General features: G+C 36.7%; 1 protein-coding gene across 7 annotated transcripts in view; it reads right to left on the minus strand.

Annotated features, from left to right (window-relative positions):
- Window positions 1–24,563, minus strand: part of LOC101102230 (platelet glycoprotein 4-like) — a 75,317-nt gene extending 50,754 nt beyond the window's left edge. For 5 of the 7 annotated variants that reach the window (XR_006059620.2, XM_042248474.2, XM_012176569.5 and 2 more), the window contains exons 1-2: window positions 24,519–24,563; window positions 10,619–10,826 (exon numbers count right to left, since the gene is read on the minus strand). Coding sequence is in view for 6 of the 7 variants with exons in the window: in XM_042248474.2 (XP_042104408.1) it covers window positions 10,619–10,738 (120 nt within the window). In the remaining variant the exon portion in view is untranslated. Of the gene's footprint in view, window positions 1–10,618; window positions 10,827–19,583; window positions 19,684–24,518 lie in introns of all 7 variants that reach the window. The other 2 variants (XM_060414611.1, XM_042248473.1) reach the window with 1 other exon arrangement.
- Window positions 24,564–25,956: the final 1,393 nt, after the last annotated feature.

Below are 25,956 nucleotides of genomic sequence, written 5' to 3' on the forward strand. Positions count from 1 at the left end.
ACGTCCATCATGTCAGTGATGCCTTCCAATCATCTCATCCTCTGTCGTCCCCTTCTCCTCCTGCCTTCAATCTTTCTCAGCATCAGGGTGTTTTCCAGTGAGTCGATTCTTTGCATCAGGTTGCCAAAATATTGAGGTTTCAGTTTCACCTATTCTGATATTCAAAGCATCCTAAATCTTACCCACATTGTTCTCTTTTTAATCATCTCTCTGCTTAAACCTATATTTTTGGCACATTTTCTACATTTGCCCTTCCCTTGTCACAACATTTAGTTACAGTTCCACTACTTTATCCATTGTTAGCCTGTTCTTTGACCCCTTTATTTGCAGCCCTCTTTGGATGTTCAAAGTTTTATACTTCAAAATTAAACTCGTCTCACCTTTTTTCTGAAGTTATTTATCACTCTTAGAAAGTTCTCTTTCTAAATCACATTTATATAGCCTCCAATTAAAATAAATAAATTTATATTAAAAAATAAATTACATTTATGTTTCCATATTATATATTTTAGAATTCAATGATAGAATTTCACAGGTCTCCTTTTTTTAAAAAAAACTAATATGCTTTTCCCCCAATTGAAAGATATTTCTTGAAGTAAATATTTATTTTATTCTGTCTTAGTCTCTTTGCAAAAGCAAATTTCTGATATCTCAAAACTCCTATTTCCTCAGGATTAGCATTGTGAATTTAGAGGGAAAATATTAAATAAACAGTAAGGAAATCAGAGGGCTTCCCTGGTGACTCAGCAGGTAAAGAATCTGCCTGCAGTGCGGAGGACTTGGGTTTGATCCCTGGGTTGAGAAGATCCCCTGAAGTAGGGAAAGGCAACCCACTGTAGTATTCTGGCCTGGAGAATTCCATGGACTTTATAGTCCATGGTGTTGCAAAGAGTCAGACATGACTGAGTGGCTAACGTAGAGCTAGAAAATTAAAGGTACACCTTTCTTGTCATCTAATGAGAGTCTATGTCTATACTATCTTGAATAATAAAAGAATAGACTACCACTATTGAAATATTGATCATCAATTATATATTGGAAAAATAATCTTAATATAAAATATGATGCACTGGAGGATTATTGTGACTTTTCTACTCTGAAAACTTTTCCATAATATAAGTTATAGTCTCTGTGTTAGAACCAATATAATATTGTAAAGTAATCAGCCTCCAATTAAAATACATTTAAATTTAAGAATAAATAAATACATAAAAAGAACTGACTCTGTTTTCTCTAAATAAAATGTTGTTGTACAAAGTCTGTACATCAAGTCACTGTATTTTTAGTTAAAACTATAGCCATTTTGTTAAGTATATAATGGTATATGTCCTACATTTCATTTCTGAAAGTATTTTCTGGAAGTCAAGTTTAAAGCTTAATCAAAAGGAAATAAGACAGTCATATATTACACGAATTTTAAAAAGCAGTATGGCAAGTATAAGATTTTTATCAGGTTTTCCAGATATTCATGTGTTGATATTAACTACAATTATGCTTAAGTTATATAAGAAATGTGATTTTATTTTTTTCAGTATTAGCCAGAGTACAGCTACTTTTATAAATGTACTGTCACAAAATACAGTTACTTGTTTCTTATTCAAAAACATATCAGTATATTCTTTGGACATAATTAAAAGCAATTACTCAGAGGTTAAAGCATCTGCCTGCAGTGTGGGAGACCTAGGTTTGATCCCTGGGTCAGGAAGATCCACTAGAGAAGGAAATTGCAACCCTCTCCAGTATTCTTGCCTGGAGAATCCCATGGACGGAGGAGACTGGTAGGCTGCAGTCCATGGGGTCACAGAGAGTTGGACACGACTGAGCAACTTCACTTCACTTTACTAATAATCAGTTAAGGGATACAGAAAATAAGTAGATGTAAACTATATCCAAAAGTCATTGTGAGAGGGGGAGAATACAAATGCAGGATTTTGAAAATGCATTTGAAAATGATATCAACAACCTAAGACAGTAATGCATATGTAAATAGATTACTATACAATAACCACAAGGCTATGGTTTTTCCTGTGGTCACGTATGGATGTGAGAGTTTGTGAAGAAGGCTGAGCACTGAAGAATTGATGCTTTTGAACTGTGGTGTTGGAGAAGACTCTTGAGAGTCCCTTGGATTGCAAGGAGATCCAACCAATCCATTCTGAAGGAGATCAACCCTGGGATTTCTTTGGAAGGAATGATGCTAAAGCTGAAACTCCAGTACTTTGGCCACCCCATGCAAAGAGTTGACTCATTGGAAAAGACTTTGATGCTGGGAGGGATTGGGGGCAGGAGGAGAAGGGGACGACAGAGGATGAGATGGCTGGATGGCATCACCGACTCGATGGACATGAATCTGAGTGAACTCCGGGAGTTGGTGATGGACAGGGAGGCCTGGCGTGCTGCAATTCATGGAGTCGCAAAGATTCCGACATGACTGAGCGAACTGAACTGAATCACAAACCAAAGATCTAAAACATATATACAGATAAAAAAGAAAAAGGAAGAAATCATAACAATAAAAAGTCAGAAAGTCAGAAAGTGAAGTCACTCAGTCGTGTCCGACTCCTTGTGACCCCATGGACTGTAGCCCACCAGGCTCCTCCGTCTGTGGGATTTTCCAGGAAGAATACTTGAGTGGGTTGCCATGCCCTTCTCCAGGGGATCTTCCCAACCCAGGGAACGAACCCAGTTCTCCTGCACTGTAGGCAGACGCTTTACCATCTGAGCCACCAGGGAAGTCCCATAACAGTAAAGATAGGCATCAAATCATAAGAGAAGAGAGCAAAAGAAGAAAGAGGAAAATAGAGTCCTACCAAAACATATCCATAATATTAACAAATGGCAACAAGAACTTAGATATCAATAATTACATTAAATATATATGGACTTAATGTTTCAACCAAAAAATTGAATGTCTGAATGGATACAAAAACAGACCCATATACATGTTGTGATATGAGATTCACTTCAGATCTAAAGATACACAGACTATAGCAAGGGATGGAAAAGGGTATTCCATGCAAATGACATGCAAAAGAAAGCCAGAATAGCAATACTTACATCAGACAAAATGGGTTTAAAAATATAGACTGTTATAACAGACAGAGAAAGATACTCCGGAATGATCAAGGGATCAAGCCAAGAAGATATAATATTTGTAAATATATATTTGCCCAACATAGGAGCACACAAACATATAAGACACATATGAATGGACATAAAAGGAGAAATCAACAATAACACAATAATAATAGAGAACTTTAACAGCCCTCTTACATCATATAGATCATCCATATAGAAAATCAATCCGAAAACACTGGTCTTAAATGATACATTAGAACAAATGGGCTTACTTGATATGTGTGTGTACATATATGTGTATATATATATGAACATTCCACTCGAAAACAGAATATACTTTCATTTCAGTTGCATCTGGAACACTGTCCAGGAGAAATTCCATACTAGGTTATAAAAGAAACCTTGATAAATGTAAGAAGAGTTAAATACTTTTAAGCACCTTTCCCAACAATGTGATGAGACTTGAAATAAACTGAAAGAAAAAAAAAAAAAACCAAACATCCAAAACCAGTGGTTTGCAGCAAAGGCAATTTTAAGAGGAAAGTTTACAAGTTTACCTCAGGAAACAAGAAAAAAATCTCAACCTAAAATTACACCTAAGGAAACTAAAGAAAGAAGAACAAAAAGTAGAAGGGAAGGAATCATAAACATCAGAAACAGAAACTTAAAAAATAGAGATCAATGGAACTAAAAGCTGATTCTTTGAAAAGATAGTTGATAATCCTTTAGCCAGGCTCATCAAGAAAAAGAAATGATCTAAATGAGTAAAATTAGAAATGTAAACGTGGAAGTTATCACTGACACCATAGAAGTACAAAAGATATTGAGGCTACTGTGAACAACTGTGTGCCAATAAAATGGACAGCCTAATCTAAGAAATAGACAAATTCTAAGATACAGTATCTCAAGATTAAACCAAGAAGAAATAAAAAATATGAAAAGACCAGTTACCAGTAATGAATTGAATCAGCAAATTAAAGACTCCCAACAAATAAAAGTGTAGGATCAGATGGCCTTGCAGTTGAACTCTGCTAAACACTTAGAGCCATGGTAACTACCTCTCCTTCTGAGACTAGTCCCAAAAATTTCAGAGGAAGGAATATTTCTGAACGCATTCTATGAGTCCAGCATCAGCCTGATACCAAAACCAGAGAAACCAAGTAAAAGAAAAAAAAGGGAACCACAAGTCAATATCCCTGATGAACATAAATGTAAACACCCTTAACAGTGTGGTAACAGAATGCAACAATACATTAAAAGGATCATCCGTATGATCAAGTGGCATTTATTCTGGTGATGGAAGGATTTTTCACTATCTTCAAATCAACCAATGTGATATACCATATTAACTAATGAAGAATAAAAACTGTATGATCTCAATAGTTGCAGGAAACTTTTTAGATAAAATTTGACATCCATTTATGATAAAAATTCTCCAGGAGGTAGGCATAGAGGTAACCTCCTCAACATAATAAAGGCATGATCCATCATAGCTAACATCATACTCAATGAAGAGAAGCTGACAGTATTCCCTTTAAGATAAGGAACAAGACAAAGATGCACACTATTTCCACTTCTGTTCAATGTAGTTTTGGAAGTCCTAACTGCACCCATCAGAAGAAAAGGAAAGAAAAGGAAATTGGAAAGGAAGAAGTAAAACTGTTACTTTTACAGATGACATGTATTATGCATAGACAATCTTAAAAATGCCGTCTAAAAAACTACTAGAGTTCATCAATGAATTCCGTAAACATTCAGGATAGAAAATTAATATACATTAAAAAGAATACATTTGAATCAGTTCTAATGAGATGGATGAAACTGGAGCCAATTATACAGAGTGAAGTAAGCCAGAAAGAAAAACACCAATACAGTATACTGACACATATATACGGAATTTAGAAAGATGGTAAAGATGACCCTGTATGCGAGACAGCAAAAGAGACACAGATGTATAGAATGGACTTTTGGACTCTGAGGGAGATGGAGAGGGTGGGATGATTTGGGAGAATGGCATTGAAACATGTATACTATCATGTAAGAAATGAAGTGCCAGTCTATGTTCGATACAGGATACAGGATGCTTGGGGCTGGTGCATGGGGATGATCCAGAGAGATGATATGGGGTGGGAGGTGGGAGGGGGATTCAGGATTGGGAGCTTGTATACACCCGTGGTGGATTCATGTCAATGTATGGCAAAACCAATACAGGATTGTAAAGTAAAATAAAGTAAAAATTTTAAAAAATCAAAAAAAAAAAAAGAAAATTAATATACAGAAATCTGTTGCATTTCTATACACTTAACAGTGAACTATCAGAAAGGGAAATTAAGGAAATAGTCCTATTTACCATTGCATCAAAAAAGATATAATTCCTAGAAATAAATCTACCTCAGGAGATAACAGACCTGTACTTGGAAAACTGTGAGACAGATAAAGAACACACAAGCAGATACAAGGATACTGTATTCTTGGATTGGATGAAATAACATTATTAAAATGACCATACTACCCAAGGCAGACTAAAGATTCAGTGTAATCCCTAATAAGTAGCAATGGCATTTTTCAGAGTAGTACAACAAATAATTTAAAAATCTGTAGAGAAACAAGAAGTTCCCAAATAGCCAAAACAGTATTGAGGAAAAAAAAAAAAAATGGAGCTGGAATTATCAAGCTTCCTGAGTTCAGAGAATCATACAAAGCTGCAACAATGAAAATAGTATTGTACTGTCACAAAACAGACATATAGATGAAAGGAGCAGAATAGAGAACCCAGAAATAAATCCACACATCTGTGATCAATCAGTCCTCAACACATGAGGCGAGAACTTACAATGAAAGTGAAAGTGTTCGTCACTCAGTCATGTCCAACTCTTTGTGACCCCATGGACTGTAATCCTCTAAGAGCCTCTGTCCATGGGATTTCCCAGACAAGAATACTGGAGTGGGTAGCCATCCCTTTCTCCAGGGGATCTGCCTAACCCAGGGACCAGTGCGGGGTTGCCTGTTTTGCAGGCAATTTCTTCAGCATCTGATCACCAGGAAAAGAAGCCTGTTTCTTCACCAAGTGGTGCTGGGAAAGCTGAATAGTCTCATTGTAAATCAATGAAATTAGAACACTCCTTCATACCATATACAAAAATAAGCGCAAAATGGATTAAAGACCTAAACTTAAAGCTGTATACCCATGAAACTTTTAGAAGGAAGGTAGACAGGACACTCCGTGACATAAATCCCTTTAGCTCTGTCTCCAAAAGCAAAGGGAATAAAAATGAAGATAAACAAATGAGACCCAGTTTTCGTAAAAGCTTTGGTACAGCAAAGGAAAGATTGTTGAAGTGAAGACAGCTTACTGAAGGGGAGAAACTGTTTAAAAATGATAAGACCACGGGTAAGAGATTAATGTCAAAAATATATAGATATCTCATGCGACTCAACATAGAAAAAAAACCAGAACAATCCATTTTAAAAATAGGCAAAAGAACTTAGTATATTTTTAAAAATTTATAATTTTTACTGAAGTATAATTGATTTATAATGTTCTTAATTCCTATATAGAGCAGGTATGTGTGAGTCACTCATTCGTGTCTGACTCTCCGTAACCCTGTGGCCTACAGCCTGCCAGGTTCCTCTGTCCATGGGATTCTCCAGGCAAGAATACGAAGTGGGTTGCCATTTCCTTCTCCATATAGAGCATAGTGATTCAGTTATACCTAAATATACATTCTTTTTAAATAGTCTTTTCCATTATTATTTATCATGGGATGTTTTTTAAAATTGGAGGACACTTGTCTTAGAATGTTGTATTAGTTTTTGCTGTACAGTGTTAATCAGCTATCTATATCTGTTCTCTCCCTCCTGCTGCCCTCCGCATCCCACCCCTCTAGATTATCATTGAGCACCATACTGAGTTCCCTGTGTTACACAGCAGCTTCCCACTAGCTATCTGTTTTATACATGATTTTATATATATATATATATATATACACACACACATATATAAATGCTACTCTCTCAACTTGTCCTGCCTTCTCCTACCTCCACCATATCCACAAGTCTCCTCTACATCTGCATCTTTATTCCTGCCCTGCAAATAGATTCATCAGTACCATTTGTCTAGATTCCATATATATGTGTATGTGTGTTCATATTTTTTTTCTCTTTCTGACTTACTTCACTCTGAATGACAGACTCTAGATTCATCCACATTACTGCAAATGACCCAGTTTCACTTCTTTATATGGCTATGTAATATTCCATGGTATATATGTACTGTAATTTCTTTATCCATTAATCTCTCAATGGATATCTAAGTTGTTTCCAAGTCCTGGCTATTGTAAATAGTGCTGCAGTGAACATTGGTGCCAGACATCCTGGAATATGAAGTCAAGTGGGCCTTAGGAAACACCACTATGAACAAAGCTAGTGGAGGTGTTGGAATTCCAGGTGAGCTATTTCAAATCCTGAAAGATGATGCTGTGAAAGTGCTGCACTCAATATGCCAGCAAATTTGGAAAACTCAGCAGTGGCTGCAGGACTGGAAAAGGTCAGTTTTCATTCCAATCCCAAAGAAAGGCAATGCCAAAGAATGTTCAAACTACCGCACAATTGCACTCATCTCACACGGTAGCAAGGTAATGCTCAAAATTCTTCAAGCCAGGCTTCAGCAATATGTGAACCGTGAACTCCCAGATGTTCAAGCTGGTTTTAGAAAAGGCAGAGGAACCAGAGATCAAATTGCCGACATCTGCTTGACCATGGAAAAAGCAAGAGCGTTCCAGAAAAACATCCATTTCTGCCTTATTGACTATGCCAAAGCCTTTGACTGTATAGATCACAATAAACAGTGGAAAATTCTGAAAGGGATGGGAATACCAGAACACCTGACCTGGCTCTTGAGAAACTTGTATGCAGGTTGGGAAGCAACAGTTAGAACTGGACATGGACCAACAGACTGGTTCCAAATAGGAAAAGGAGTATATCAAGGTTGTATATTGTCACCTTGCTTATTTAACTTATATGCAGAGTACATCATGAGAAACGCTGGGCTGGAAGAAGCACAGGCTGGAATCAAGATTCCCAGGAGAAATATCAATAACCTCAGATATGCAGATGACATCATCCTTATGGCAGAAAGTGAAGAGGAGCTAAAAAGCCTCTTGATGAAAGTGAAAGAGGAGAGTGAAAAAGTTGGCTTAAAGCTCAACATTCAGAAAATTAAGATCATGGCATCCGGTCCCATCACTCCATGGGAAATAGATGGGGAAACAGTGGCTGACTTTATTTTTTGGGGCTCCAAAATCACTGCAGATGGTGATTGTAGCCATGAAATTAAAAGATGCTTACTCCTTGAAAGGAAGGTTATGACCAACGTAAACAGCATATTCAAAAGCAGAGACGTTACTCTGCCAACAAAGATCTGTCTAGTCAAGGCTATTGTTTTTCCAGTGGTCATTTCTGGATATGAGAGTTGGACTATAGAGAAAGCTGAATGCCGAAGAATTGACGCTTTTGAACTGTGGTGTTGGAGAAGACTCTTGAGAGTCCCTTGGACTGCAAGGAGATCCAACCAGTCAGTGCTAAAGGAAATCAGTCCTGAATATTCATTGGAAGGACTGATACTGAAGCTGAAGCTTCAATATTTTAGCCACCTGATGCCAAGAGCTGACTCATTTGAAAAGAGCCTGATGCTGGGAAAGACTGAGGGCAGGAGGAGAAGGGGATGACAAAGGATGAGATGGTTGGATGGCCTCACCAACTCAATGAACATGAGTTTGGGTTAACTCTGGGAGTTGGTGATGGATAGTGAGGACTGGCGTGCTGTGGTTCATGGGGTTGCAAAGAGTTGGACACGACTGAGTGACTGAACTGAACATTGGTGTACTTGTGTCTTTTTTTTTTAAATTTATTTTTAATTGGAGAATAACTGCTTTACAGTGTTGGGTTGGTTTCTGCCATATATCAACATGAATCAGCTACAGATATACATATGTTTCCTCCCTCTTCAACCTCCCTCCCATCTTTTACCCATCTATTTATCACAGAGCACCAGGTGGAGCTCCCTGCATTATACCATGACTTCACATTAACTATCTGTTTTGCTTATGGTAATATATATATTTCAGTGCTGTTCTCTGTTTGTCCCATATTCTCCTCCCACCGCTGTGATCATAAGTCTGGTCTCTAAGTCTGAGTTTCTGTTCCTGCCCTGCAAATAGGTTCATCAGTACCATTTTTCTAGATTCTAAATATACGTGTTAATATACAATATTTGTTTTTCTCTTTCTGACTTACTTCACTCCATGTAGCAGGCTCTAGATTCATCCACCTCACTAGTACTGACTCAAATCTGTTGCTTTTTATGGCTGGGTAATATTTCATTGTATATATGTATCACAACTTCTTTATCTATTCATCTGTCAGTGAGCGTCTAGGTTGTTTCCATGTCCTGGCTATTGTAAATAGTGCTTCAGTGAACACGGGGGTACATGTGTCTATTTCATTTATGGTTTTCTCAGGACATATGCCCAGTAGTGGGATTGCTGGATCGTGTGGTAGTTTTATTCCTAGTTTTTTAAAGAAATGTCCATACTCTTTGCCATAGAAGCTGAGTCAATTTACATTCTCACCAACAGTGCTAGAGGGTTCCCTTTTCTCCACATTCTCTCCAGCATTTATTGTTTGGAGAGGAAATACAGATGGTCAACATCACATAACATGCTCAACCTTATTAATCATCAAGAAAATATAAGTCAAAACCACAATGATATATCACCTTACACCTGGCAAAATGGCTATCAGCAAAAAAGCACAAGTAACATAATGTTGGTGAGAAAAGGGAACCCTAATTCATTATTGCTGATAATGTAAATTGGTTCAGCCACTGTAGAAAAACAGTGTGGAGTTGTCTTACAAAACTGAGAATAGAACTGTCATATGACTCAGAAATTACACTCCTGGATACATAGATGAAAAACCCACTAATTTGAGAACGTACATGCACCCTAATATTCATAATTGCATTATTTTCAGCTGCCAAGATATGGAAGCATCTTCGGTGTCCATCAACAGATAAATGGATGAAGAAGACATGGTATGTATGCACAAAGGAATAGTTCTCAATTATAAAAAGAGCAATTTAGCCATTTTCAATGTAGATGGACTTGGAGGGCCTTAACCTAAGTGAAATAAGACAGAAAAAGACAAACACTGTATGATGTCACTTTTATGTGAAGTGTGAAAAAACACAGCAAACTACTAGGGGGCCAGGGAACAAACAAACAAAAAAAAGACTCACAGATACAGAAAACAAACTAGTGGTTACCAGTGAGGAGAAGGAAGGAGAGGGACAATACAGAAATAGGGGGAAAATGGTTATTATGACATCATATGAAATCATGTATGCGAAACTTGAAAATTTCAAAACAATATAGTTTAAGAATCTTTCAATAAAAATGGTATATATGTATACAAAAAAAGCATGTAATATATTCTTTGGACATACTTAAAAGGAATGACATGTTCTTGATGCCACTTGTACCTTTTTAACTGTCTTCTCAATAAGCATGTCTCCAACTGGCACTAGAATGCCACCAAACACAGCCAGGACTGCACCAATGACAGCACCAGTGATGAGCCCACAGTTTCGATTGCAGCCCATTCTTCTTTTTAGGGGAAAAGCTAAGATTCAGCACCTGTTTCTTTCAAACTCTTGGGTCTGATGCAGGTGTTTTCCAAGTGGTCCGGTTCTATCATTGGAAGGAGACCATAAAACAGAAGCATAAATATCAGTACAATTATCAAAGTACAAGGAAAACATACAACTGAAACAGGTCATTTTGCCAGTTATAAATAAATAATTTTTTTAAAGAAAACTTTCTAGGTCTTACTCTTTTCTTGATTTGAGCTACCTACCAGTGATAGAAATAATAAATATTGTCACATAGAGCATTTCTTTAAAGTTCTACTTTTTAAAATTTTCTTCTTTTAAATGATTCAGATACTGAAATCTTACCTAAGGAAATCATGTTTACTGTATTCTCACCTTTTGCCTTCTTTTGTCAGCCTGAGACACTTATAGGTAACCTCACCCTTTATCCGGAGAAGGCAATGGCAACCCACTCCAGTACTCTTGCCTGGAAAATCCCATGGTTGGAGGAGCCTGGTAGGCCGCCGTCCATGGGGTCACGAAGAGTTGGACACGACTGAGCAACTTCACTTCTTCAGTATTTCAGTATCTGGACTTCCCTGGTGGCTTAGACGGTAAAGCATCCGTCTACAATGTGGGAGACCTGGGTTTGATCCCTGGGTTGGGAAGATCGCCTGGAGAAGGAAATGGTAATCCATTCCAGTACTATTGCTTGGAAAATCCCATGGACAGAGGAGCCTTTGGCTACAGTCCATGGGGTCGCAAAGAGTTGGACACGACTGAGCGACTTCACTTCTTCATTTTTTCCACATATGTGGCTAAGAAAATAATGGTAAGAAAATAAGGGAAATTAGACTTTTCACAATATGTGGACAGAAAAACTGTCAGAAAAATCTTCATGGAAATGTGTTAATTTTTTGTTCTTATCTATTAAGATCTTCCTTTACCTGTCTTAGGATCAGTTCAGTTCAGTCGCTCAGTCGTGTCCTACTCTTTGCTACCCCATGAATCACAGCACACCAGGCCTCCCTGCCTATCACCAACTCCCGGAGTTCACTCAAACTCATGTCCATCAAGTTAGTGATGCCATCCAGCCATCTCCATCCTCTGTCGTCCCCTTCTCCTCCTGCCCCCCATCTCTCCCAGCATCAGGGTCTTTTCCAATGAGTCAACTCTTCACATGAGGTGGCCAAAGGACTGGAGTTTCAGCTTCAGCATCATTCCCTCCAAAGAAATCCCAGGGCTGACCTCCTTCAGAATGGACTGGTTGGATCTCTTTGCAGTCCAAGAGACTCTCAAGAGTCTTCCCCAACACCACAGTTCAAAAGCATCAATTCTTCGGCGCTCAGCTTTCTTCACAGTCCAACTCTTGCATTCATACATGACCACTGGAAAAACCACAGCCTTGACTAGACGGACCTTTGTTGGCAAAGTAATATCTCTGCTTTTCAATATGCTATCTAGGTTGGTCATAACTTTCCTTCCAAGGAGTGTCTTTTAACTTCATGGCTGCAATCGCCATCTGCAATGATTTTGGAGCCCCCCAAAATAAAGTCTGACACTGTTTCCACTGTTTCCCCATCTATCTGCCAAGAAGTGATGGGACTGGATGCCATGATCTTTGTTTTCTGAATGTTGAGCTTTAAGCCAACTTTTTCACTCTCCTCTTTCACTTTCATCAAGAGGCTTTTTAGTTCCTCTTCACTTTCTGCCATAGGGTGGTATCATCTGCATATCTGAGGTTATTGATATTTCTCCCGGCAATCTTGATTCCAGCTTGTGCTTCTTGTCTTAGGATACTTCCACTGTAAATCAGGATGAACAAACTGATTCACACTGATGTCCTGGTGGCTAAGAAGCTTAAATGGTCATTAGTGGCATTTTTTTTTTTCAAGTGTAGATGAAAAACACACAAGCCTAAACAAGTGACTTATTTTTTCCTGTGGAAATTATGTGTCACTGAGCAAGTAGGGTGGGCTTTTTACTAACTTTAAGGTGAAAGATGAAGAGCAACATGCTGCTTCCTGTGACTTTGGCCAAGGTTATCATAATGCAATGGAACGAGTTATGTAAACGTGATAATAATGACTATATGTTCTCAGGCAGAATCTCCTTTGTGAAGTCTAATTTTAGAGCCACTTAAAATGTTCATGGAACATAATCTCTTAAACAGTCATTGTCATTGCTAAGTAGAGAAAGTCATCCAGATATTCTGTACAGATACAAGTGGGATCATATTCGGCAGGGGGGGTTATTAAATAATATTTTATTGAATACCGATTTCATAGACTATTCCCCGTTTCTCAAATACATGTTATATCTAAAATAGTCATCAAAATACAAGGATTTTATATTTTGTGTGATTGAGACTGGTGGTCTGACAATGAAACCAGAGCCTGAATTGCCACCATTGAATCTCTCTATGACTCTTAATTCCTTATGTGTAACATAAGATGCTAACACAATATCTGCAGTTTTTAATATAAGCAGCTGAACTGGTTCTTCATTCAAATTCTTACACGGAAGACCAGGCAAAGTGACTTTGATTACAGTGGTGGTGGGAACCCAAAACAACCTCCATGTTCTTTGCAGGTCTGACAGATGGCATATAAGTGATTTAAAAATTTTAATTATGTCAATGCTAAAAATGGATATATTTGTGTATATTTGTCCCTTTTCAGATTTTATGCCATTACCTAGCTGAGAATCTATTTCTCCTAAAATCATTCTCCTTTCTTCACGCAGCACATGGACTATAGGGAAGAGTCTCAAGGGAAAAAAACATCCCAAGAAAGTCCGCTGGATGACACAGGGGGCACATGTTGTGCATTGCCTCCCACTCTAAACCTAAAAACTCATTACTAGGATATCCAAGGACCCTGAGTCCAGAGATGTCGAGTCATGAGCAGACCTGGGTACTGGCTAGACTCTGTCTGCTCTGAACGTAATATTGAAGTGAGATAGTGCACATAGCCCATACAGTCAAGTTCATCAGAAAAGAGAAGTGTCAATAATTTATTCTTTTGAATTGCATGGTTAGTTACTAGTCTAATACCGGTCTGGATGATATATAAGCCAAGATTTAAGTGTTACTCTGATATTCCTGCATAGTGTTAGTCACTCAGTCGTGTCCAACTCGAGACCCCGTGGACTGTAGTCCACCAGGCTCCTCTGTCCATGGGATTTTCCAGGCAAGAATGCTGGAGTGGGTTGCCACTCCCTTCTCCAGGGGATCTTCCCGACCCAGAAGTTGAACCCAGGTCTCCTGCATTGCAGGCAGATTCTTTACTGTGTGAGCTACCAGGGAAGCCCAGTATTCCTGAATACATGTACTGGTATTTTTGACAGAAAGAAGTTGAGTTTATGTACTTTTTTATATTTTGAATTACCTGACTCTTGTCACCTTGATGTAAGTTTTCCATTTTTTTTTTTCTAAGAATATGCAGGGTATTTCACATGAGTGTATTTCTCCTTTATCACATCGGCAGCTTTGCTTTCTGTGGTTTCAGCTACTCACACTTAAATAAGGTCAACTGAGGGTAACTGAAACTGTGCAAAGCAAAATCTTGAATAATAGGGAACCACTTATGGTTTGGTGCCATCCGTGGTTTCGTGCACAAGCTGAAGGTGATGGAATGTTTCCCCCACACCCATGGGTAAAGGAAGGATTACTGTACTTGGGTTCATTTATTATGCTTCAGTGCCTTATCCCCATGAGTAAATATTGCTCTCATTGTCATACTTTAAACTTGTGTTCATACTATAAATTTGAAATAGAATTGATTGACCCTTGAATATCACAGAGGGGTTACAGGCACAGATCCTGTGCACAGTAGAAAATCGAGGTTATAACTATACAATCAGTCCTTCTTATCTGTGGTCCTGTATGCATGGATTCAACCAATCAGCCATTGTGGTTTGGGTAGTAATTTAGCTTTTATTGAAAAAAATCTGCATAAAATTGGAACCATAAGTTTAAATCTCCCCCCCCCCGCCCCCACAAAAGGTCAATTGTAGTTTTATTCATTTAAGCAGTGCGGGAACAAGGCATTATATCAGACATGCACTGGATACATAAGAGAAAAGTTCAGGTTACTCAGCACATTCTATTAAACAGCTCTTTCATTTATGTTCATCTTCAAAAAAATGTGGTTTGTTCCCACTGTTCTCTCAAATGTAGCTATTTGTAGCAGGTAAAAAATTTTTCTTGCTTACCTGATTTTCTTAATAATGCAGTTTCTTTTTAGAAACCATATTTATCATTTCACATACAAATTTTACTATAATTCCTTTGTGGAAAGTTAATAATCATTTTATAGAGACATGTCTTAGAGTATCTACAACATAGTTACCAGTAATGAGGTTACAGTAGATGAAAATATCTGGTGTTTTGTGAAGATGGCTTATTAAAAGAAGAGAGAATAGTTGCTAAATAGAATGATATTCAACATAGGAGCCAAAATGTATATTCTATTCTGTTAATGTTTTATTTTGTGTGTTAGTTGCTCAGTCCTGTCCAACTCTTTGTGACCCTGTGGACTATAGCCCACCAGGCTTTTCTGCCCATGGAATTCTCCAGGGAAAATTACTGGAGTGGGTAGCCATTCTCTTCTCCAGAGAATCTTCCCAACCCAGGGATCAAACCCAGGTCTCGCAAATTGCAGGCAGATTCTTTACCGTCTGAATTTCCAGGGAAGCCCTATGGTTTTATTTTACATATTATTAAAATGAAAAAGAAGAGATAAATACATAGATACTTGAAGATGTTTTGGAGATAAGCAAATAGGAAAATGAGGTCCTGAGAGGGATAATAGTTTGCAGTGTATTACACAACTGTTCTGGAACAACAACAAAATTTTTTTTTCTTATCTTGTTCATAAGATAGAAATTATTATTTATACATACAAACATATCAAGAGTGTTAATAACAGAATATTGCAGCTTCTTACATGTTAAAGTTTTATTTGCTAATTTTAGATTAAACTTTTTTCTTTATTTTTTCATCTTAAGAAATAGACAAAACATCGATGTCTGTAGTAATTTATTGATTGCTTAAAGTACTGAAGTTTAGAAAAGAAAGGGGCAGGAAAGAAAACTAATTATTGAGACTTAACATCAAGAACAGAAAATAAAAAATGTGTTTTAAGATATCACTAATCACATACTTCTCTTGAATCTATAGGGAGATCAGCTGTGTCCTGTCAGTTCATAGATCATAAATTCTATTCCTTTTGTAGAATTAAAAATGTATCTATATGTGGGCTTTCTTTGAAAAAAAGAAGAACATAATTTTTCTGTTTCTTCTTCGCTATCATATCTACAGAGTGTTTCTAAAATGAACATATAAGCGCTATGCCTTTGCACAATGTTGGCAACATGGTGGTAGGAACTAAGGCTGAGCTACATGAAGTGTCTCCAATAAGTAGTTCAGAAAATCAGAGAAAGTTCCCAAAGAATCTGTAATTATTCCCATGTGTGAATAGAGCTATAGTCCCTGGGAGACTCCACCTAGAAAAGGCATTGCCCAGAGTTAAAATTTCCTGGGATGTGAGCTATGAAACTTTAAAACAGTTTCAGATTGCAAGAGTGCATGCTTGTCCCATAATGAATTTATCTTATAATTTATCCCATGTGCCAATGGATTTCTACATAAAATATTTTTAAAAATGTATTTGTTGGTTAACTTATGGATGAGTATTTAAAACAAATGTTTCTTTTACTAGTTTATATAGTAAACAATTGAAAAAAGTATATGCAAAGATTTTAATAACATCTTTCAGTATGTTACTTGACAATTCTAGAAATTGTCTGAAGTTTTCTCTAGAGAATTTATTATTTACAATATATATGAATTTACTTACTATAAGTAAATTAAAACTTTTCTATAGAATGGTTTGTCTTTATTTAAACTTGGTATCATCATTCAAGAAAGTAATTTGCTTTTGTCTGTAATTAGCTTCCTAAATATCCAAAAGTATGAATTTTGGTTTATTTTTATTCTACCAAATTGTGTATAATTTATACAATTTATTTAAATCAGAATCATTATTTGAATTAATATAATTCACTATCTCCGGTAAAAATTAAAGTGCCCTTGTTCCTTAAGAAATGCATAATAAGAGCATATCCAAAATAGACATTGCATTACTGTGTGAACAAAGTCAAGTTCACCAAAATCTGTGCAGTTATGATAGAAGATTAAACAAACTAATAGACTCTCTAAAGTAATAATTAGTTAACATTACATATTGTGAACCATATTGGTATAAGTATGGCAAGTTGTTTAATAGGATCTAATTCTGCTGTAATGATGTTTATTTTCATTATGGTTATTTTCATTCATAATTTAAATTAAATATCATGTACAAATAGCTTAATAGACAATGAAAATTCCCCAGCAATAAAAATGGATACTACATCATTGTAAATGTTAACAAATAAATGTTTACAGATAAACGTAAAATTTTAAACATCAAGCAAAATGACATTAACTATTGGACAAAGTTTCAATATTTTTAAACATAAAAGGTAGGGTTGAGAACTTGGAAAACACAAAACCTAATTTTTAAAAAAAGCCTAATAACTTCAAGACAACATGTCCTGCTTGCTGCTTGTGTTCTATAACTCATTAAGAGTATATAGTAGTGTAATCTCCTATTATTTGGGAAGCATAAATCTTTTTATTTAAAAACAATCATTATGACTTACTTTTAAAAAGGCTAAGAGGGATTTTTCAAACAAATGCTCCAAAATTTAAATAGACAGTTATTCTTAGGACCAAATGTTATTCTGTAGAAAAACTCTACACTGAAGTCCTTATTACAAAAAAAAAAAACAAACAAAAAAAAAACAGTGTGAGTTTAAATATGCTTAAAAAAATATATCAGGTCCCGGTGAGTGATCTGTTGCAAGAGAAATTTAAAAAGGAGAAGAAAGAAACTTGTGTCCTCTTACTGACATTGTTTTTCAAGGTCTGTTTTTCTATTCTGGTGATGACCTCCATCTGAGATCCTTCGGCAGCACTTTTTTTTTTTTTTTTAAACCATTTTTCCAAATAAGTCAGAGGCCAGAGAGACGTAAGGAAATAACTTGCTGAGTGGGCTCTAGTATGCTCTGTTTTACTGCACAGTCATTATTCCAGATGATAACTGGGTTCGTGATGCTGGGAAAGATTGAAGGGAGAGGACGAGATGGTTGGATGGCATCACTGACTTAATGGACATGAGTTTGAGCAAGCTTCAGGAGATGGTGAAGGATAGGGAAGCTTGGCATACTGCAGTCCATGGGGTTGCAAAGAGTTGGACACAACTAAGCAACTGAACACAACAAAATTAGGCCCAGGGGATCAGAAGTACAGATTAGGGAGAATTAGCAGAGTCGCACTTCCCTGTATGATTTAGCTTCCAGAACTCATTTCATGAAGTTTAAATAAAACGCACTTTTCTATACAGCATTAATCTAAAATGTTGTGCTTGACACTTGTGAAAATAATTGGAGACTGTCAGTCATAAAGGAAAAAACCTATTTTTCTAACTGGATTTTTTCCACCATTTGTCACTTTCTGTTAGTTTTACAAAAGTTTCGTGATCACAGCAAAATTCTTCTATGAAAACCAAAAATATTATTTCTCTAGATTTTTTAGATAAAAAACCAACTATTAAATAACATTTAAATAGAATTACTATTTAGGATGATATTTTAATATAAAAAGTATTTTCTTAAGTTAACTTGAAAAGGCATTGCACTGGGGAGAAATAAAAGACCCTCCCTATTAAAAATACATTTTTTTACAAAGAAATTCTCAATCCTAGAAGCAAAATAAAAATCTCCCGAGGTTAAGCTTTCATCTGACGGACAAACCAGCTGAATAAATGGTTCTCAATCAGCTTTGAAAGACAACCTAACAATAATAGGCAGAAATGCATTTAGTTCTTTAGATAATATTTAAACCGTGTGTAGGCTCCTTGCAATTGCTAGCTTTGCAACACAGCTGGGAAGGAACTCAAAGCATTTTTTCTTTTCTGGAGAATTTCTTTCTTTTTCCAGGGTATTTTGACTGATACCTTTATGTAAAAGTAAGTTATAAAAAAATTATATTGGGATTGTTTTTTCCAATGTCAGACCACTTAATTAAGACAAACTAGAAGTGGGCTGTGTAAGCTCATTATACTTTTCATTTAAGAATAACTTACAGAAAGTTTACATATTTTAAAAAGATAATTTCCTTAAAATTGAGACCTTGTATCTTTGTTGTATTAGTAAGATGGTAGTATAAAAGCTAATTTAACAATTATTTTGATTAAGAATGTCTATTTTATTGTATTTAAGCTGCTTTGATACATTTCCTTCTCGGCCTTAATTCTCACGGATACATACACCATACACAGCCTCCAGTGTGACAATATTAGCCCACTAACACAGAATTGCAGTTGCTAATTTAAAACAGCATATCTTAGATATATTGAAAGTTTAGTTAAATTATAATGAAAGTATGACCACTAATAGAGGAAGATAATCCAGAAAAATACATGTAAATGCCTAAATTGATGCTCAAGTTCCTTGGATCACTAATCAGTAGCCTGTGCATGCTAAGTCTCTTCAGTCGTGTTGTGTCCCACTCTATGACCCCATGGACTCTGGCCCATCAGGCTCCTCTGTCCAAGGGTTTCTCCAGGCAAGAATACTGGGGCTGCCATGCCCTTCTCCAGGGGATCTTCCAGACCCAGGGACTGAACTGATATCTCAGGTCTCTTGCATTGGCAGGCTGGTTCTTTACTGCAAGCGCCACCTGGGAAGCCCAATCAGTAGCCTAACACCATCCAAATTCTCTGTCTCTGGAAAGAAAAATGTCACATACTTCTGTGAGTAGCCCAAAGAGTTATATTTCCATTCCCGGAGACAGCTCTTAAGTGTTCAGTCCCATAAACAACGTTCTTGAATAGCTTAGCATACAAGACCTGGAAAATACAGAGCTATGTAAAATCTGCAACCATATATTTATATTTTAAGCAAAATACTCATCTGAAACAGTAAGGCGGAAAATTACCATATCATTTCTGAGTAGTTTATGTTGAGGTTTACATTTTAAAAAGATTATGTACGTACAATATTTTGAAGGGTATGTGTCCGCAGATAATAAGGAGAGTCTAAGAGGACCCATCCTCACGGGCCTTGGTTCTTGATAAGGACACAAAGAAGAATCTGAGGTCTTACCCATAGCAGAAATAAGTTTACTGAAGAAAACAGAAAGAACACCTCAAAGGAGAAGTGGGCAAACCAATAAAGGCACTGCCCTGACCTGAAATGATGAGGGATAGGGTTTTTCAAGTCAGGGCTTTTGTGTATTCATCTAGGTAGGCGTGGATTGACGTTTTTGATTGATAGTTGCAAGTTACGTAACAGACTCTATTGTGCATGTCTTCCCCATACTTGAGGACACAGCTGTGCATTAAGGAAGCACGTGGTGGGGTAGGAGAAGTCCCTGTGGTTGGTTTGTGTCCACTGTGCCACAGGGGCACATAGGCTGGGTGGAGCTAGAAATGTTTTTGTGGTTATTTTGTAGCATATCTGTGAACTCTTCCTCAGCCTCACCCGGCCTGTGGAGGTGGGCTTTAGCGTTTAGCTTGAAACTTTATCAGCTAGGCCACCCCTCTGTTGCTCATGCCTAACTTTCTACCTAACAGTATGTTTTATATGAGGATAAACCTTGTGTTAATCCACTGCTGCTGCTGCTGCTAAGTCGCTTCAGTCGTGTCCGACTCTGTGCGACCCCATAGACAGCAGCCCACCAGGCTCCCCCATCCCTGGGATTCTCCAGGCAAGAACACTGGAGTGGGTTGACATTTCCTTCTCCCATGCATGAAAGTGAAAAGTGAAAGTGAAGTCACTCAATCATGTCCGACCCTCAGTGACCCCATGGAATCCACTGCAGCGGTCCCCAACCCTTGGGCCGCCTATAGGTGCGGGACCTGTTAGGAATGGGGTGCGCAGCAGGAGGTGAGTGGCAGGGGACGAAAAGGTTGGGGACCGCTGCAGAGCACTAGACAAATTTAGTGGAATGAAAACTAAAATTACCTATATGCCAATGACAGCTTATGAACAGTGCTTTGGGAACGCTTTTTTATATTTTTTTTGAAGGACCGCTCAGAATTTGGAATCAGACATAACTGACTCCTGATGTTACCACCACTAGCTTTATTGATTGGGGATTTGGAGTTAAATAACTTATTTTCTTAATCAAAAAATGGAGGAAACTCAATTAAAGAATCATAATAAGAACTAATTAAGTTGTGTGTAGCACTTGACAGGCACCTGATTACAAGCCAGCAAAATGCTTCCCTTTCCATTTTTGCCCCTGGCCATTTTCGCCTCTTCTCTGTTTCGTGGAGATTGCATATCTCCATCAGACATACACTTGATTGATTTTTTTTTGGTCCTATTTCTGTGTCTGTTAGAATGTTAGCTCTATTGTGAAGGGAAGGGGAAACTTGTCTGCTTAGTGCACTGCTGAAGCCCCAGAGCACAGAGCAGGCTGGTAGCTGGTAATCAGTTGAATACATGGAAACCCACATGATTATCATAACTACAGTGATATGTTGAAAGTAATGAGAATGACCAGAAATGAGAGGTTATTATAATGTTAGGTCATATCACAAATATGCTTGAAATGAAAGGCCTGTGCTAGGGAAGTAAATGGACGTAAGCTGAAATTTGGAATTCATCCCTTGCTACAGTGTGTGACTTATTATTACTACTCTGCTTCTCTCTCGGTCATAGTGGAAATAGGTTTTTCTCAGGATAGTTGTAAAGATAAAGAGTGGTAATATGAAGGACTTAGCACAAACCATGATATTGGAAAATGTTTATCTTTTAGAATATATTAATGTGACATGGAATAGTAAAAAACAAATGAAAATAGTTGAAAAAAAATATTAATCACCAAATCAGTTCTTCAGAAGTGACTGATGTTAAGTATGTCCACATCCTCCTAGGAATTATATAAATTTTAAATATATATATATATGTGTGTATATCTATATATATGTGTGTGTGTGTGTGTGTTATAAAGTTATAAACATATACTTGTCAGTTTATAACACACTCACAAATATATGTATGTGGCCCAGCGGTAAAAGAACTCGCCCACAATGCAGGAATTTTGGAAGGAGGACCAGGCTTGATTCCTGGTTGGGAGGATCCTTTGAAGAAGGAAATAGCAACCCACTCCAGTATTCTTGCCTGGAAAGTCTCATGGACAGCCAGCCCATGGGGTCACAAAGGTGTCAGACACAAATTAGTGACTAAACAACAACGGATTGAGGTATATACTGAGTCACACTTTTTGCAACTTGTTTCTTTAATATGAAGTGCCTTGGAGAAATTCTCATCTCATGGATAGTGTTAACTCTTTTTTTTTTTTTAATCCATTATTGAAAAGTAGTCCATAATAAATATAGAATGTCTTTTAAAAGACCATTATCATGTTTAATGTAACTTTTGTTTTTTCTAGTTCTCTGATCTTACAAAAATAATGCTAAAAATTTGTGTCTATGCAGTTTTGTTTATGTACTTGAGCACTAGTAAACACCAGAAAGTAAAGTCTTTGGATTGAAAATATATACATTTTTTGGTATAGAGAGTTTTTACCAAATTTCAGTTAAAACAGATAAAAGCAATGTTTGAAAATGCCTATCTCCATACATAACTCACACTGGTTTATACTGAACTTTGTTTTTAACAAGTATGTATTTAATTGTTAAGTATTTAATTGAGTGAAGTTTAACCTATTTTCTTAACTGTATTGGCATTTACAGTTTTAAATATTAGTGATAATAATTTTGTTCATCTTTTTTCCCCTCTGTAGGTTTTACCCTTCCTTATTAATTAGTAAGGAAATAGCCAGTCTTCTTAATTTGACAGTTAAAAAAATGTTTGGACTATTTAAAATTTTTTTTTTGTATTTTTAAATTATTGAGAAATTTTAACTTTTATGCCATTAACTTTCACAGTGATTCCTTTTAAGTATTGTGTCATGCTTTGAAAGGCCTTCTCAAAGAATATGAAAAATAATAAACAAGCTTTCTTCTACCATTTGTATATTTTCAAAAAATCCTTTAAAACAGTACTTCTAGAGAACCTCATTCATGGAGTTTATCATTTGTGAAGTGAAAGAGGAAAAAGAAAGTGTAGTAACTGTAAGTGAAAAGTAAGTGTTAGTTGCTCAATTGTGTCTGACTCTTTTGCAACCCCATGGACTGCAGCTAGTCAGGCTCCTCTGGCTGTGAAATTCTCCAGGCAAGAATATTGGAGTGGGTTGCTATTCCCTTTTCAAGGGTATCTTGCCAACCCAGGATCAAACCTGGCTTTCCCACGTTGCAGACAGATTCCTTACTATCTGGGCCACCAGGGAAGCCCAGAACACAGATGACAGACGCATATTAAGAGTTTTGTAAGAGGACTCTTGTGGCCACATTCTGACCACAGCTCTGTTAATAGTAACAGGTTTTGCAAACTGGCAGTACACAGATACACTCCTGATTTCCTTTCTTGTCGAAGAGAATAACTGTACTGGCTGCCTACATCCTTAAACTGAAGATCAAATCATACGGTAGATTTAAGTTTTAAAATGTGAAGCTATATGTGGTGTCTATGTGGCTGTAAAAATTTGTAGAGATTCACTTCTTTACAGCTCAGCAAATGAAAAGAATTTTAATATCATACGCATTGCAATTCTAGGTTGTATGTATAAGCAAATATCTATAAATTATAATGATGATACAGTAATAGCATTGATTTATATTGGAGGCTTACTATCTGCCAGTTGTCCAAATAAGTGTCTTACATCTATCCATATATTTATCCATAAATATTTCCATATGTTATCTCGTTGACCTGTCATATCACCTTATATGTTCCTTAGACTAGTTGAGGTCACACAGCCAATATGTGCCAAAACAAGGATTAAAACCCAGATATACTGACTGAGAAGCCTATACCCTTTTTGGAAAGAAAAAAATATATTCATATACACACATATATATATAAATGAGTTCTTGATCAGGATCTAGGCTTACATATTCTTTTCAAGACATTTGTATAGATTGAATAACAATTTTAAATATGCTGTTATTAGAAAAGAAAATAAATACAGCAAACACAGAGTGAACAATGACAATATTCTTTAAGCGGCAAATATTATTTTAAGATTTAAACAAAATTCATTCTAAAGACCTGTAACATATACATTGTATACATACAGTGTAAGGTATCTCACAAAAATATTAGTTACCAATGTAAGACCATAAGGTAAAAATATACTTTATCACTTTAATCCTTAGGGTAACTAATCATGGAGATTTACTCACACATATTTATGCACATACATAACACAGATGACTGTGTGTCTGTGTATATGCATAAAAGAACTTCTATTTTTTAACCATTGCCTTTTTCATTTATAGAAATATTAAACCAGTGGCAGGTTATATCTGCTTTATATGGCGAAGAGGGGCTTTATCTGCAGGGATTAAAAATAAACACAAATGTGCAAAATTTAGAAAGAAAAAAATTGAATACAAAAGACAAAGCAGGATATGATAATGCCAGTGAAAGCCTGAGTGATTAAAACAGAGGTTTCTGATATCATCTTTAAAAGAAAATTTAAAGGACACCCTTAAAGATAAAATGTAGAGTATCAGTGTCATTAAAATTCAGAGTTAAACCATATAGTTTAATGAATCAGACCATAGGATGAAAGTAAATGTACTGCATTAAAGATATAAAATAAACTTACCCAAATGTTTCATAGAAGCCGTGGTAAGAGCTGTGTGTAAAAGACAGATTAAAGAGGGAGCACTTCTTTATATGTAGATAGTTCTCATGTGGGCAGGGCCAGATCAGTATGTAAATTTACTGGGCTTGCTGAAAGTGTTAGCAGACCTAAACTTCTCTTGAACTTTTGCAAAGCTGACTTAACTCTCTAAGAGAAGAGGGGGAGAAGTCATTTTTATGATCTAGTATTTATACAAGGCTTCCCTGGTGGCTCAGATGGTAAAGAATCTGCCTGCAGTGCAGGAGACGGGTTCGATCCCTGGGTCAGGAAGATCCCCTGAAAAGGGAATGGCAACCCACTCCAGTATTCTTGCCTGGAAAATCCCATGGACAGAGGACCTGGAGGGCTGCAGTCCATTGGGTCGCAAAGAGTTGGACACGACTGAGTGACTGATACCTTCACTTCACTTCAATCTTTATACACATCCATATGTAAACTAACACTCGAGTATACATCCTTGTATATACATGCAAACTTGTGTGAATGCAGTTTATGTTTTTGTGTGTTACACCTTGTGATCACTTTGATCACTTGCTTCAAAATTTTTATATGTAAAGGAAATTTTTGTCTTGACTAACAAGTTTCTGCTGCTTTAGGCACCCTCTCTGTTCCCATTTGGAGCTTCACTGTTGCCAGCTGAAGTTGCGGGTTATCCTCAATAATTTGCATCCAGTTACTTTGGAGTAAAGAGGCTTCTTTTTTGAGCCAACATGTAACTTCTTTATCTTCCTTATATTGTACCCATTGGTCTGGAGCTTCTGAAATATATGAAATATGCAAAAATAAAATATAGAAAAGAAGTACTTAATGTTTTTCTGTATTGACTTTCTCATATTGGAATTCTATAAGTTACTACCCAAAATATTTTTAAATATTTTATGTTTTTCTGATGAGACTTAAACATTCTACATTTACATACAATTAAAATATCTTATTTTGTTATACAGTTTGATGCATTTCTTAAGCATTCATAAAAAAGGTTCTTGTAACCTTCTCTGCAAACAGCGTGCAGAAAATCGGCAGCACCAGTATAATTTCCTTGTACCATCAGCCACGCACTTGCCCCAGTGCTAACCTGGTAAATGACTGATCAGTTTCTGTGCCTTGCTCTTTTGCCTTTTGTAGAATGTCATATGGTAACTAAAGAGCCTCTTGATGAAAGTGTAAGAGGAGAGTGAAAAAGTTGGCTTAAAACTCAATATTCAGAAAACTAAGATCATGGCATCCGGTCCCATCACTTCATAGCAAGTAGATGAGAAACAATGGAAACAGTGACAGACTTTATTTGGGGGGGCTCCAAAGTCACTACAGATGATGACTGCAGACATGACACTAAAAGACACTTGCTGCTTGGAAGAAAAGTTATGGCCAACCTAGACAGCATATTGAAAAGCAGACT

Source organism: Ovis aries, chromosome 4 (genome assembly GCF_016772045.2).
Source record: "Ovis aries strain OAR_USU_Benz2616 breed Rambouillet chromosome 4, ARS-UI_Ramb_v3.0, whole genome shotgun sequence".
Lineage (NCBI taxonomy): Eukaryota > Metazoa > Chordata > Mammalia > Artiodactyla > Bovidae > Ovis > Ovis aries.